The 15,018-nt window shown below is 40.1% G+C and overlaps 1 protein-coding gene, 1 long non-coding RNA gene and 1 other non-coding gene across 9 annotated transcripts in view; 1 reads left to right on the plus strand and 2 right to left on the minus strand.

The window, feature by feature from the left end:
• Positions 1-15,018, minus strand: part of LOC126474983 (adenosine 5'-monophosphoramidase HINT3-like) — a 232,490-nt gene that overhangs the window by 62,278 nt on the left and 155,194 nt on the right. Inside the window, exon 1 of one of the 7 annotated variants that reach the window (XR_007586619.1) lies at positions 4,053-4,314. The exons of 2 other annotated variants lie outside the window; for them this stretch is intronic. Coding sequence is in view for 3 of the 5 variants with exons in the window: in XM_050102525.1 (XP_049958482.1) it covers positions 4,053-4,245 (193 nt within the window). In the remaining 2 variants the exon portion in view is untranslated. Of the gene's footprint in view, positions 1-4,052; positions 4,315-6,548; positions 6,742-15,018 lie in introns of those variants that run through there. 4 more of the 7 variants (XM_050102523.1, XM_050102525.1, XM_050102524.1 and 1 more) reach the window with 4 other exon arrangements.
• Positions 322-394, plus strand: Trnaa-cgc (transfer RNA alanine (anticodon CGC)). Its single transcript has one exon. It is a non-coding gene; the product is annotated as a tRNA-Ala (tRNA).
• LOC126474984 (uncharacterized) lies at positions 5,608-6,355 on the minus strand. Its single transcript, XR_007586620.1, has 3 exons — positions 6,262-6,355; positions 5,993-6,103; positions 5,608-5,814 (listed from the first exon to the last, which is right to left on the minus strand). It is a non-coding gene; the product is annotated as an uncharacterized LOC126474984 (long non-coding RNA).

Raw genomic sequence — 15,018 nt, forward strand, 5'->3', positions numbered from 1 at the left:
AGGAAGTGGCATAAATCAGCATTAACAATGATTTTTAATCATGACAGTGATTTCCTGCTGAGTTCAGCATATATTGCTGCATTATTGCAAATTTGTCAAGAATTTTTCTCACTGAGAACAGCAGACAGAATGAACAGCCCGTCCCCTCGGATGGAAACTGGTATTTCATCACAAGGTGACAAACTGGATGTAAGTCAAAATGTTGCTTCATATCAAACTGTAGTCAGCTGAAAACTCAAACAGACTTCATAACTTTGATGATATTTTATTGTTAACATAGTATGCTGAATGTATAACAACATTTTCTCTTCCTTAATACCGAGCGAGGTGGCGCAGTGGTTAGCACACTGGACTCGCATTCGGGAGGACGACGGTTCAATCCCGTCTCCTGCCATCCTGATTTAGGTTTTCCGTGATTTCCCTAAATCGCTTCAGGCAAATGCCGGGATGGTTCCTTTGAAAGGGCACGGCCGATTTCCTTCCCCATCCTTCCCTCACCCGAGCTTGCGCTCCGTCTCTAATGACCTCGTTGTCGACGGGACGTTAAACACTAATATCCTCCTCCTCCTCTTCCTTAATGTATGCAACTGTCTGGACTTGCTTCAAATCACTGAATGTTCCACCTCTTGACATTTAAAAAAGTTTTAAGTAATTCGCTTTACCTTAACACATCCTCATTTACTCACAATATTGCTCTATTACAAATGACTTTGTTCAATAACACTCCAACTATTGCATTCCTGTTCCTTGATCAATCTGGTACTTTTTGAATATTGGTGGATTTTTGTTATCTGTCAAAGATTGTTTCAGTCCAAGTATCTGTTAAGCTTCTGAAAGAATGTAATATGAACTGTGTCCCATACTGCTGTGTAAACTAATGTGTAAATCATAAATCTGAGGGAAATATATAAGAACGCACGTATGTCACGTTATGTGGCATAATTTATCCCCTAACTATTTGCAACTCATATTTTGTAAGTTACGTAAGCATGTTGAGTGCAATTTCTTGTTGTTGTTGTTGTTGTGGTCTTCAGTCCTGAGACCAGTTTGATGCAGCTCTCCATGCTACTCTATCCTGTGCAAGCTTCTTCATCTCCCAGTACCTACTGCAACCTACATCCTTCTGAATCTGCTTAGTGTATTCATCTCTTGGTCTCCCTCTACGATTTTCACCCTCCACGCTGCCCTCCAATGCTAAATTTGTGATCCCTTGATGCCTCAAAACATGTCCTACCAACCGATCCCTTCTTCTAGTCAAGTTGTGCCACAAACACCTCTTCTCCCCAATCCTATTCAATACCTCCTCATTAGTTACGTATCTACCCACCTTATCTTCAGCATTCTTCTGTAGCACCACATTTCGAAAGCTTCTATTCTCTTCTTGTCCATACTAGTTATCGTCCATGTTTCACTTCCATACATGGCTACACTCCATACAAATACTTTCAGAAACGACTTCCTGACACTTAAATCTATACTCGATGTTAACAAATTTCTCTTCTTCAGAAACGATTTCCTTGCCATTGCCAGTTTACATTTTATATCCTCTCTACTTCGACCATCATCAGTTATTTTACTCCCTAAATAGCAAAACTCCTTTACTACTTTAAGTGTCTCATTTCCTAATCTAATTCCCTCAGCATCACCCGATTTAATTTGACTAGATTCCATTATCCTCGTTTTGCTTTTGTTGATGTTCATCTTATATCCTCCTTTCAAGACACTGTTCATTCCGTTCAACTGCTCCCTTTCATGCCCCTCGACTCTTATAACTGCCATCTGGTTTCTGTACAAATTGTAAACAGCCTTTCGCTCCCTGTATTTTACCCCTGCCATCTTTAGAATGTGAAAGAGAGTATTCCAGTCAACATTGTCGAAAGCTTTCTCTAAGTCTACAAATGCTAGAAACGTAGGTTTGCCTTTTCTTAATCTTTCTTCTAAGATAAGTCGTAAGGTTAGTATTGCCTCACGTGTTCCAACATTTCTATGGAATCCAAACTGATCTTCCCCGAGGTCCGCTTCTACCAGTTTTTCCATTCGTCTGTAAAGAATTCGCGTTAGTATTTTGCAGCTGTGACTTATTAAACTGATAGTTCGGTAATTTTCACATCTGTCAACACCTGCTTTCTTTGGGATTGGAATTAATATATTCTTCTTGAGGTCTGAGGGTATTTCACCTGTCTCATACATCTTGCTCACCAGATGGTAGAGTTTTGTTAGGACTGGCTCTCCCAAGGCCGTCAGTAGTTCTAATGGAATGTTGTCTACTCCCGGGGCCTTGTTTCGACTCAGGTCTTTCAGTGCTCTGTCAAACTCTTCACGCAGTATCGTATCTCCCATTTCATCTTCATCTACATCCTCTTCCATTTCCATAATATTGTCCTCAAGTACATCGCCCTTGTATAAACCCTCTATATACTCCTTCCACCTTTCTGCCTTCCCTTCTTTGCTTAGAACTGGGTTTCCATCTGAGCTCTTGATATTCATACAAGTGGTTCTCTTCTCTCCAAAGGTCTCTTTAATTTTCCTGTAGGCAGTATCTTACCCCTAGTGAGACAAGCCTCTACATCCTTACATTTGTCCTCTAGCCATCCCTGCTTAGCCATTTTGCACTTCCTGTCGATCTCATTTTTGAGACGTTTGTATTCCTTTTTGCCTGCTTCATTTACTGCATTTTTATATTTTCTCCTTTCATCAATTAAATTCAATATTTCTTCTGTTACCCAAGGATTTCTATTAGCCCTCGTCTTTTTACCTACTTGATCGTCTGCTGCTTTCACTACTTCATCCCTCAGAGCTACCCATTCTTCTTCTACTGTATTTCTTTCCCCCATTCCTGTCAATTGTTACCTTATGCTCTCCCTAAAACTCTCTACAACCTCTGGTTCCTTCAGTTTATCCAGGTCCCATCTCCTTAAATTCCCAGCTTTTAGCAGTTTCTTCAGTTTCAATCTGCAGTTCATAACCAAGAGATTGTGGTCAGAATCCATATCTGCCCCTGGAAATGTCTTACAATTTAAAACCCGGTTCCTAAATCTCTGTCTTACCATTATATAATCTATCTGATACCTTTTAGTATCTCCAGGATTCTTCCAGGTATACAACCTTCTTTTATGATTCTTGAACCAAGTGTTAGCTATGATTAAGTTATGCTCTGTGCAAAATTCTACAATGCGGCTTCCTCTTTCATTTCTTCCCCCAATCCATATTCACCTACTATGTTTCCTTCTCTCCCTTTTCCTACTGACGAATTCCAGTCACCCATGACTATTAAATTTTTCTCCCTTCACCACCTGAATAATTTCTTTTATCTCGTCATACATTTCATCAATTTCTTCTTCATCTGCAGAGCTAGTTGGCATATAAATTTGTACTACTGTAGTAGGCATGGGCTTTGTGTCTATCTTGGCCACAATAATGCGTTCACTATGCTGTTTGTAGTAGCTAACCCTCACTCCTATTTTTTTATTCATTATTAAACCTACTCCAGCATTACCTCTATTTGATTTTGTATTTATAACCCTGTAATCACCTGACCAAAAGTCTTGTTCCTCCTGCATCGAACTTCACTAATTCCCACTATATCTAACTTTAACCTATCCATTTCCCTTTTTAAATTTTCTAACCTACCTGCCCGATTAAGGGATCTGACATTCCACGCTCCGATCCGTAGAATGCCAGTTTTCTTTCTCCTGATAACGACGTCCTCGTGAGTAGTCCCCGCCCGAAGATCCGAATGGGGGACTATTTTACCTCCGGAATATTTTACCCAAGAGGACGTCATCATCATTTAATCATACAGTAAAGCTGCATGTCCTCGGGAAAAATTACGGCTGTAGCCGTTTTGGTTAATGTTACAAGGCCAGATCAGTCAATCATCCAGACTGTTGCCCTGCAATTTCTTAAACAAATGAATAATCAAAACTACACGGTGCTATTATGCGCACACTGAAAAGGGTTTGTTTCGTATCTGCATCACAACGCATAATAATCTACTCTCTAACACTAATTCTACAAAGAGAAAACTCTTTAGAATTAGTCTGACAACTTACTAATATTTTTATCTTTCGAAGTTAGTTGTTTGGCATGCCGTATGTGCTCTCTCGTAATTACTAAATAATGATGTTTCGCAGCCGGCTTAATATCTGGAAACACTATGTAATCTTCATCCCGATACAACACTTCTGTGGGTTCGTCTCCATCGTATATTTTACAGAACAAGCATGCGCTCCTCTCAGTACTCATTTCTATTTACAATGATACGGTACTTCGTATTAGTGGTGGGCAGGAAATCGCGTTAGAAATCACAGTGATTGAGAAGTCACAGATATCACAATAACAACTTTACAAAATCTAACTGCGATTTCAGTCACAGTTAGCAGTCGCAAGTAGCATTTCACATTCAACGCCGTGAGCCATCTGTTGGCCGATTTCCGTACTGCTTTCTGCGCTTTCAGTGATAAGTCGCGGCTAGAAGTCGCAAGTAGCAACTAAAAAGCGCAGTTAACGGTGCCATCTGTTGAGCAAAGTTCATAGTACGCTATTCGCTACCGAGAAACTGCGATTTCTGTGACAAATCGGAACTAAGAGTCGCAAGTAGCAACTAAAAAGCGCAGTTAACATTCGTTTCCTAGTGCCATCTGTCGACCGACGTACGTACTTCGTTATGAGAGCCTTGTGCCTCACGAGATCGGTGTGCTGTGTGTGCATATGAAGGACTTATTTCATTAGTGGTACAAGTCCATTTTTCTTCATTTTGAGATACAGAGTCGTAAAGTAAAAATGAGCGCTGAAAAATCTGCAGTTGAGATACCAGAAATATTCAAGCATATGGCTTCTTGCTAGACATGAACCTTTATTTATGTTAGTTTGGATCATTAATTTCAGAAGCATTATAGATAGAAAAGTGGAGGTAATGGACTTGTACCACTATTGAAATACGCCCTTCACATTATATGACGACATGCACATTCAGCAACAGTTATGGTTGGTCAAACACAGCTGTGACTCTGAAAGTATTATATTATTAAGAAGCAACATTACCTTTTTCTCCTGAAAATATCAAGTAACGTAACAAATGTGTTTGATTCTGCTTCCAATATGACAGTTTTGCTTAATACTCCACATGCCCACAGGACTTTGCAATGTTAACACAGCAGAACTCAGACATCTGTATAAGTGTAGTGAAATGAAAACAGTATTATTGAGTCATATGAATGCCTCACTTTTGTTCCGACACAGTTCAAGACTCGAGATAAAAGTTTTACACCTGGTGTTCTACATGGCAACTTCACACACAAGAACTTTTTGCCGACACTACTACCACCTACATAAGTAAGCTTTTCCTGTGTTACTTTCAAGTAATGCACTTAAGCTATTCCTGATTTAACTGCAAGATCTGAACTTCCCACTTTCATATCAACAGTCTCAAAATGCATATTGTAGACTTTGGGATATGTTAAAAGTCAGTGTCACACCAAGATTGTGGAAGGGGGGGGGGGGGCATGTCACTCTCCAACAAGTGTTTACCAGTAAATAAGTGGCGGAAAATTACGGGTATAGGACGGCTTAAACATGTGGAAAATGAGATTTTCATTATTCACTCACTGTATTTAACATTTATTATTCCTTTAAAATCGCACAACAACTTCAATAAAACACAGTTTAATCACTCATCTGCACACTTATTTCACAATTATGTCACTTTTAAACTGCAAAATCTTCTAAAACCTGTCTTGAATCTTCACGAGTCTCTCTCAACAGCCTTGATGTGGATAGATACGTACAGCAACCAGTAATCAGTCAGAACTATGTCTGCAAAATCGCAAGGATTATTAAACAATTTTTGCTGTCACTAATTACAAGCAATATAATTGACAGAGTAGATTGCTAAAATTTGCTCTAATGAAAGCCACTCAATGGGGTATATTTCACATTTGCAAGAACGATCTCACTGAAGTAATTAAGTCCATCGAAACACTTAGAAACTAACCTCTCGTCTGACGAAAACGGTCTAAAGACGCAGTGGCAATTTCTCCAGATCTGTTGACAATGATATTCTGAGTTATCACTTTACTGAGTGACTGAAATGTAGTTCGCGTACCTGTGAACATAACAATATGTTAGAATTCATTTTATAAACACGAACTATTACGCTACTGTATGGCTACTTACAAATTAATTACACTAGTAATATTTTCACCGTTGTTTCTTTAATACAAACTTAAAGCCAACAGAAGAACAAACGTAAAACATACTTACCAATGACAGGTTTGTTGAGATGCAATTTTCTGTGAGGACAGATGTAACTTTTTCATACGGTGGTAAGTCGCAGAAATCGCAGGAGTCGCAGAAGTAGCAGAAATCACAGAAGTAGCAGAAGTCGCAGTGGCGTAGGGATACACGACCTAGGTCCCTTAACTGCGACTCGCAACTGCGACAAATCACAGTTAAGAATAATAGATACTGAAAAGTAGCATTCACAGAAATCGCTGATATCGTAAAATCGCTATTTAGCCCATCACTACTTCGTATTATCAGTTTTACAGGCTAATTTATCTTCCCAGCATGCACTATATTGCAATAAACGATTCACTGGAATGTATTGATAGAGACGTTGGCTAATTTTATTGCACCATAGTTATATGACCTTGCATAATATTACTGTGTAAGATTTCAGTCAGTCATTTCTTGTCTTCAGCGCACGAATTTCGTGTCCATCTTTCGGCACCACAACAAATAATTTTTTATTTTCGTTTTGTTTTCAAAAACATCTGCATTCCAGCGTTTATCAGTAAAGATGTTCTACGGATCGGAGCGTGGAATGTCAGATCCCTTAATCGGGCAGGTAGGTTAGAAAATTTAAAAAGGGAAATGGATAGGTTGAAGTTAGATATAGTGGGAATTAGTGAAGTTCGGTGGCAGGAGGAACAAGACTTCTGGTCAGGTGACTACAGGGTTATAAACACAAAATCAAATAGGGGTAATGCAGGAGTAGGTTTAATAATGAATAGGAAAATAGGAATGCGGGTAAGCTACTACAAACAGCATAGTGAACGCATTATTGTGGCCAAGATAGATACGAAGCCCACACCTACTACAGTAGTACAAGTTTATATGCCAACTAGCTCTGCAGATGACGAAGAAATTGAAGAAATGTATGATGAAATAAAAGAAATTATTCAGATTGTGAAGGGAGACGAAAATTTAATAGTCATGGGTGACTGGAATTCGAGCGTAGGAAAAGGGAGAGAAGGAAACATAGTAGGTGAATATGGATTGGGGGACAGAAATGAAAGAGGAAGCCGCATTGTAGAATTTTGCACAGAGCACAACATAATCATAATAACACTTGGTTTAAGAATCATGAAAAAAGGTTGTATACGTGGAAGAACCCTGGAGACACTAAAAGGTATCAGATAGATTATATAATGGTAAGACAGAGATTTAGGAACCAGGTTTTAAATTGTAAGACATTTCCAGGGGCAGATGTGGACTCTGACCACAATCTATTGGTTATGACCTGTAGATTAAAGCTGAAGAAACTGCAAAAAGGTGGGAATTTAAGGAGATGGGACCTGGATAAACTAAAAGAACCAGAGGTTGTACAGAGATTCAGGGAGAGCATAAGGGAGCAATTGACAGGAATGGGGGAAATAAATACAGTAGAAGAAGAATGGGTAGCTTTGAGGGATGAAGTAGTGAAGGCAGCAGAGGATCAAGTAGGTAAAAAGACAAGGGCTAGTAGAAATCCTTGGGTAACAGAAGAAATATTGAATTTAATTGATGAAAGGAGAAAATATAAAAATGCAGTAAGTGAAACAGGCAAAAAGGAATACAAACGTCTCAAAAATGAGATCGACAGGAAGTGCAAAATGGCTAAGCAGGGATGGCTAGAGGACAAATGTAAGGATGTAGAGGCCTATCTCACTAGGGGTAAGATAGATACCGCCTACAGGAAAATTAAAGAGACCTTTGGAGATAAGAGAACGGCTTGTATGAATATCAAGAGCTCAGATGGAAACCCAGTTCTAAGCAAAGAAGGGAAAGCAGAAAGGTGGAAGGAGTATATAGAGGGTCTATACAAGGGCGATGTACTTGAGGACAATATTATGGAAATGGAAGAGGATGTAGATGAAGATGAAATGGGAGATATGATACTGCGTGAAGAGTTTGACAGAGCACTGAAAGACCTGAGTCGAAACAAGGCCCCCGGAGTAGACAATATTCCATTGGAACTACTGACGGCTGTGGGAGAGCCAGTCCTGACAAAACTCTACCATCTGGTGAGCAAGATGTATGAAACAGGCGAAATACCCTCAGACTTCAAGAAGAATATAATAATTCCAATCCCAAAGAAAGCAGGTGTTGACAGATGTGAAAATTACCGAACTATCAGCTTAATAAGTCACAGCTGCAAAATACTAACACGAATTCTTTACAGACGAATGGAAAAACTAGTAGAAGCCAACCTCGGGGAAGATCAGTTTGGATTCCGTAGAAACACTGGAACACGTGAGGCAATACTGACCTTACGACGTATCTTAGAAGAAAGATTAAGGAAAGGCAAACCTACGTTTCTAGCATTTGTAGACTTAGAGAAAGCTTTTGACAATGTTGACTGGAATACTCTCTTTCAAATTCTAAAGGTGGCAGGGGTAAAATACAGGGAGCGAAAGGCTATTTACAATTTGTACAGAAACCAGATGGCAGTTATAAGAGTCGAGGGACATGAAAGGGAAGCAGTGGTTGGGAAGGGAGTAAGACAGGGTTGTAGCCTCTCCCCGATGTTGTTCAATCTGTATATTGAGCAAGCAGTAAAGGAAACAAAAGAAAAATTCGGAGTAGGTATTAAAATTCATGGAGAAGAAATAAAAACTTTGAGGTTCGCCGATGACATTGTAATTCTGTCAGAGACAGCAAAGGACTTGGAAGAGCAGTTGAATGGAATGGCAGTGTCTTGGAAGGAGGATATAAGATGAACATCAACCAAAGCAAAACAAGGATAATGGAATGTAGTCTAATTAAGTCGGGTGATGCTGAGGGAATTAGATTAGGAAATGAGACACTTAAAGTAGTAAAGGAGTTTTGCTATTTGGGGAGCAAAATAACTGATGATGGTCGAAGTAGAGAGGATATAAAATGTAGGCTGGCAATGGCAAGGAAAGCGTTTCTGAAGAAGAGAAATTTGTTAACATCCAGTATAGATTTAAGTGTCAGGATGTCATTTCTGAAAGTATTCGTATGGAGTGTAGCCATGTATGGAAGTGAAACATGGACGATAAATAGTTTGGACAAGAAGAGAATAGAAGCTTTCGAAATGTGGTGCTACAGAAGAATGCTGAAGATTAGATGGGTAGATCACATAACTAATGAGGAAGTATTGAATAGGATTGGGGAGAAGAGAAGTTTGTGGCACAACTTGACCAGAAGAAGGGATCGGTTGGTAGGACATGTTCTGAGGCATCAAGGGATCACCAATTTAGTATTGGAGGGCAGCGTGGAGGGTAAAAATCGTAGAGGGAGACCAAGAGATGAATACACTAAGCAGATTCAGAAGGATGTAGGTTGCAGTAGGTACTGGGAGATGAAAAAGCTTGCACAGGATAGAGTAGCATGGAGAGCTGCATCAAACCAGTCTCAGGACTGAAGACCACAACAACAACAACAACTTCACCCATTTTTCGCTGCGGTATGCTATACACCACAGTCGCGACACTTCGCCTCGATTTTGTTGCCTACCGCGTCAGCAGTGCCCCAAGCGGCCAGTAACTTAAACTGTGGGTTCAGCGCGATCGTGAAAGCGAATAGTGGTTGTTTATTTATATTTCTACAATGGTTTTTACAAGCGGGAGCGTTTGTAGCGCAATAAATTGCACAACAACAGGAAGAAGACACCACAGCTGTCTTTTTTTCGGTTTCCTAGGGATCCTGAGAGGTATATACCATCATGTTACTAAACTGTATCGTCAGGATTCACTTGCAAACTACATGTGTATTAATGATCAATGTTTCGTTTTAGGAGCAGAAAATGGCTAGTTAATAACAGACGAGAAGACCCTATGAAAACAGCCCCAGTTTACCTGTATAATAATATTAGGTTTTGTTCGCTACATTTCGAACAAAACCAGTTCATGAACGCAGACAATAATAAACTCGTGTGAAATGCAGTACCCACAATGTTTGACATCCCAAATAAGCCACCTCAACTGACGATGAAGAGGAAACTGCCACAAAGATTCGACAATCCATCTAAAGCTGTAAAATAGTCCTATGACACAGAAGCAGCCGGTTTAACTCTCCATGTATCAGTGCCAGATTCGTGTGGATCGTCAACACAGACCTGCTTTGACGATGAAGTGATTAGATTAAGTACAGTTATTCGTGTCTTACAAAGGCGTAATGTTTGGTATTTATTTCATTCACTTCTGTTGTTAGTCACTTAATTTTCCTTGCTTCCTTCGTGTGATGACATTATTTTTTTAGCACCTTGTTCACTGATAAGATTGTTTGAAAATTATTCAGATATTTGGTTTTGCGTGAAATGTAATGTAATCAGCTCATTACAATGTTGCAACATATTTCTCCCACTATTTGGCAGTTGATTGTACCACTTAGAATAATATAAAGATGAAGGTCGTACTTGTGGCAACAGGCGACAATGACAAACACAGTAGGCCTACAGAACGATAAATGAGCTGTCGATTGCTTTTCCTTGTAGAGGTACATGTCTGTCCCTCTTACGTGTGAATCCGTGTGTTTATATTCTTTTGATATCACCGTGGTAAGCTGCAATTCTATCCAACGTCACAAGTGTTCCTTCACGAATGTGTTGTAGCTTGCCACTCGATTCATGGTTTTTGTCCATACTTGCGCTTATTTTAGAATCATTCTTAGAAACATATACGCTTTCTGATACTATACAAACCATTGGCGGCAAGAAAATCACTCAAATATTTCGTAAATTACGTAGGAAATGGATCCAAAACAAACATTATGCTTACGACGTGTCTGACGTTCATCTTACTCGCCGCTCGGAGCGCTAGTGTCGCTCCATCTGTCAAACGGTAACAACTTTTACAGCAGTGAGTGTCCCGACTGCTATGTTAGACTGTGCTATACACATTGAACTGGATTTGGACCAGGTTTTATCACACGTCAAAGGAGCAGAACTGCAGGCGACATCATCGTCCAATGTTAATGTGATCACACGAGACAGAATGTCCACACTCTAAATCACTTTTTTAGCCCAGTATAGAACGATGAAAGTAGTTTCTAACGCAACAGTCACGACACACTGTCTCGTTTGTGTTACCACCAGCGATATCAGTGCACTACACGCCAGAAGCAGCTACAAGGGTAGTGGAGTACATGTGGAGTGCACACGGGGGTTTTTTAGGTCAGAGAATTCCCTCCCTAGGCCTGACAAGAGGCCTCCTTAGACGCGGCAAGGTAGGAGTAGGCAAAATGCAACAGGGAATAACAATATTAATGTGCTAATAGTAAACTGCAGGAGCGTCTATAGAACGGTCCCAGAACTGCTCTCATTAATAAACGGTCACAACGCCCATATAGTACTAGGGACAGAAAGTTGACTGAAACCAGACGTAAACAGTAATGAAATTCTAAACTCACATTGGAACGTATACCACAGAGACAGGCTGGACAGTGAAGGGGGAGGCGTGTTTATAGCGATAAGAAGTGCAATAATATCGAAGGAAATTGACGGAGATCTGAAATGTGAAATGATTTGGGTGAAGGTCACCGTTAAAGCAGGCCCAGACATGGTAGTTGGATGTCTCTATAGGCCCCCTGGGCTCAGCAGCTATTGTGGCTGAGCACCAGAAGGATAATTTGGAAAATATTTCGAGTAGATTTCCCCACCATGTTATAGTTCTGGGTGGAGATTTTAATTTTCTGGATATAGACTGGGAGACTCAAATGTTCATAACGGGTGGCAGGGACAAAGAATCCAGTGAAATTTTTTTAAGTGCTTTATCTGAAAACTACCTTGAGCAGTTAAACAGAGAACTGACTCGTGGCGATAACATATTAAACCTTCTGGTGACAAACATAACCGAACTATTTGAAACAGTTAACGCTGAACAGGGAATCAGCGATCATAAAGCGGTTACTGCATCGATGATTTCAGCCGTAAATAGAAATATTAATAAAGATAGGAAGATTTTTCTGTTTAGCAAAAGTGACAAAAAGCAGATTTCAGAGTACCTGACGGCTCAACACAAAAGTTTTGTCTCAAGTACAGATAGTGTTGTGGATCAGTGCACAAAGTTCAAAACCATCGTACAATATGCGTTAGATGAGTATGTGCCAAGCAAGATCGTAAGAGATGGAAAAGAGCCACCGTGGTACAACAACCGTGTTAGAAAACTGCTGCGGAAGCAAAGGGAACTTCACAGCAAACATAAACATAGCCAAAGCCTTGCAGACAAACAAAAATTACGCGAAGCGAAATGTAGTGTGAGGGGGGCTATGCGAGAGGCGTTCAATGAATTCGAAAGTAAAGTTGTATGTACTGACTTGGCAGAAAATACTAAGAAATTTTGGTCTTATGTCAAAGTGGTAGGTGGATCAAAACAAAACGTCCAGACACTCTGTGACCAAAATGGTACTCAAACAGAGGATGACAGACTAAAGGCCGAAATACTAAATGTCTTTTTCCAAAGACTGCATTGTAGTTCCTTCCTTAGATTGTTGTACAGATGACAAAATGGTAGATATCGAAATAGACGACAGAGGGATAGAGAAACAATTAAAATCGCTCAAAAGAGGAAAGGCCGCTGGACCTGATGGGATACCAGTTCGATTTTACACAGAGTACGTGGAAGAACTTGCCCCCCATCTTGCAGCTGTGTACCGTAGGTCTCTAGAAGAGCGTAGCGTTCCAAAGGATCGGAAAAGGACACAGGTCATCCCCGTTTTCAAGAAGGGACGTCGAACAGATGTGCAGAACTATAGACCTATATCTCTAACGCCGATCAGTTGTAGAATTTTGGAACATGTATTATGTTCGAGTATAATGACTTTTCTGGGGACTAGAAATCTACTGTGTAGGAATCAGCATGGGTTTCGAGAAAGACGGTCGTGTGAAACCCAGCTCGCGCTATTCGTCCACGAGAGACAGAGGGCCATAGACAGGGATTCACAGGTAGATGCTGTGTTTCTTGACTTCTGCAAGGCGTTCGATATAGTTCCCCACAGTCGTTTAATGAACAAAGTAAGAGCATATGGACTATCAGACCAATTGTGTGATTGGATTGAAGAGTTCCTAGATAACAGAACAGTCATTCTCAATGGAGAGAAGTCTTCCGAAGTAAGAGTTATTTCAGGTGTGCCGCAGGGGAGTGTCATAGGACCGTTGCTATTCACAATATACATAAATGACCTTGTGGATGACATCGGAAGTTCACTGAGGCTTCTTGTAGATGATGCTGTGGTGTATTGAGAGGTTGTAACAATGGAAAATTGTACTGAAATTCAGGAGGATCTGCAGCGAATTGACGCATGGTGCAGGGAATGGCAATTGAATCTCAATGTAGACAAGTATAATGTGCTGCGAATACATAGAAAGATAGATCCCTTATCATTCAGCTACAAAATAGCAGGTCAGCAACTGGAAGCAGTTAATTCCTTAAATTATCTGGGAGTATGCATTAGGAGTGATTTAAAATGGAATGATCATATAAAGTTGATCGTCGGTAAAGCAGATGCCAGACTGAAATTCATTTAGTAATCGCGAAAGCGTTACGGAGATGATAGATAAACTCCAGTGGAAGACTCTGCAGGAGAGACGCTCAGTTGCTCGGTACGGGCTTTTCTTGAAGTTTCGAGAACATATCTTCACCGAGGAGTCAAGCAGTATATTGCTCCCTCCTACGTATATCTTGCGAAGAGACCACGAGGATAAAATCAGAGAGATTAGAGCCCACACAGAAGCATACCGAAATCCTTCTTTCCACGAACAATACGAGACTGGATAAAGGGAGAACCGATAGAGGTACTCAGGGTACACTCCGCCACACACCATCAGGTAGCTTGCGGAGTATGGATGTAGATGTAGATGTAGATGTAGACGTTTATCTTTGATACCATAGTGTGGAAGCTTTTTTAGCAATGTGTTATGATCTAAACAGTTGAAAGCTTTAGAAAGGTCATAAAAGATTCCCATTGGATACCTTCTGAGATTTAATATGCCTAGAGTTTCATCTGATAGTCTAAATATAGCTCTCTCTGTGGAGACTCCCTTATAAAAGCCAAACCGTGTAGATGTCAGTAAGCCATTTTGCGTCATATGGCCACAAATCTTCCCATAAAATACACTCTCAGACAGTCTTGAGAAAACTGGCAGCAAAGAAATGGGCCGATAATTGCATGGTAGATTTTATGGATGGGCATCACTATTGCCTGTTTAAGTCTGTCTGGAAATGTCCCAGTTTTCATTGACTGGTTACATAAATAGCATAATATGTGACTGATTAAGTTTGCACATGATTTTAGAATCATATTTGTTATTCCATCATGTCCAGACAATCCAGAGCTTTTAAGTAATTTTACGATTTTTTCACTTTCTTTGAGAGTTTCCTTTAATTAACGACTATGGTCCCAAACTTTTTGTTAACAGATTACCGGTTTCGGTCGATAATGACCATCATCAGATCTGCAGCAAGAATGGGAAAAACATATTACTCCCGCAGATTCTCTACAGCTTAAAAACAATATAGACCATAATGAAAAGCACTACTGACATATGTATGCATTTGTGCACTTTAAGTATGAAGAGGCATACCTGTTTCATAACAACGAAGTCCTAATGTACTGCAGCCATAGTGGCATCGTCAAATGTTTAATGCAAAATGAGCACCATCATCGTCAAATATATATCATATGCACGAGTCATGTTGTCAGTTGCACTACTGTTCAAAACGAGCTGCCATACAGTAGTCACAAGATGTTTGTGTTGTAAGTTCACCAGATGTCGCTAATGTAGGCATACACTAG

The sequence above is a fragment of the Schistocerca serialis genome, chromosome 4, assembly GCF_023864345.2.
Source record: "Schistocerca serialis cubense isolate TAMUIC-IGC-003099 chromosome 4, iqSchSeri2.2, whole genome shotgun sequence".
Lineage (NCBI taxonomy): Eukaryota > Metazoa > Arthropoda > Insecta > Orthoptera > Acrididae > Schistocerca > Schistocerca serialis.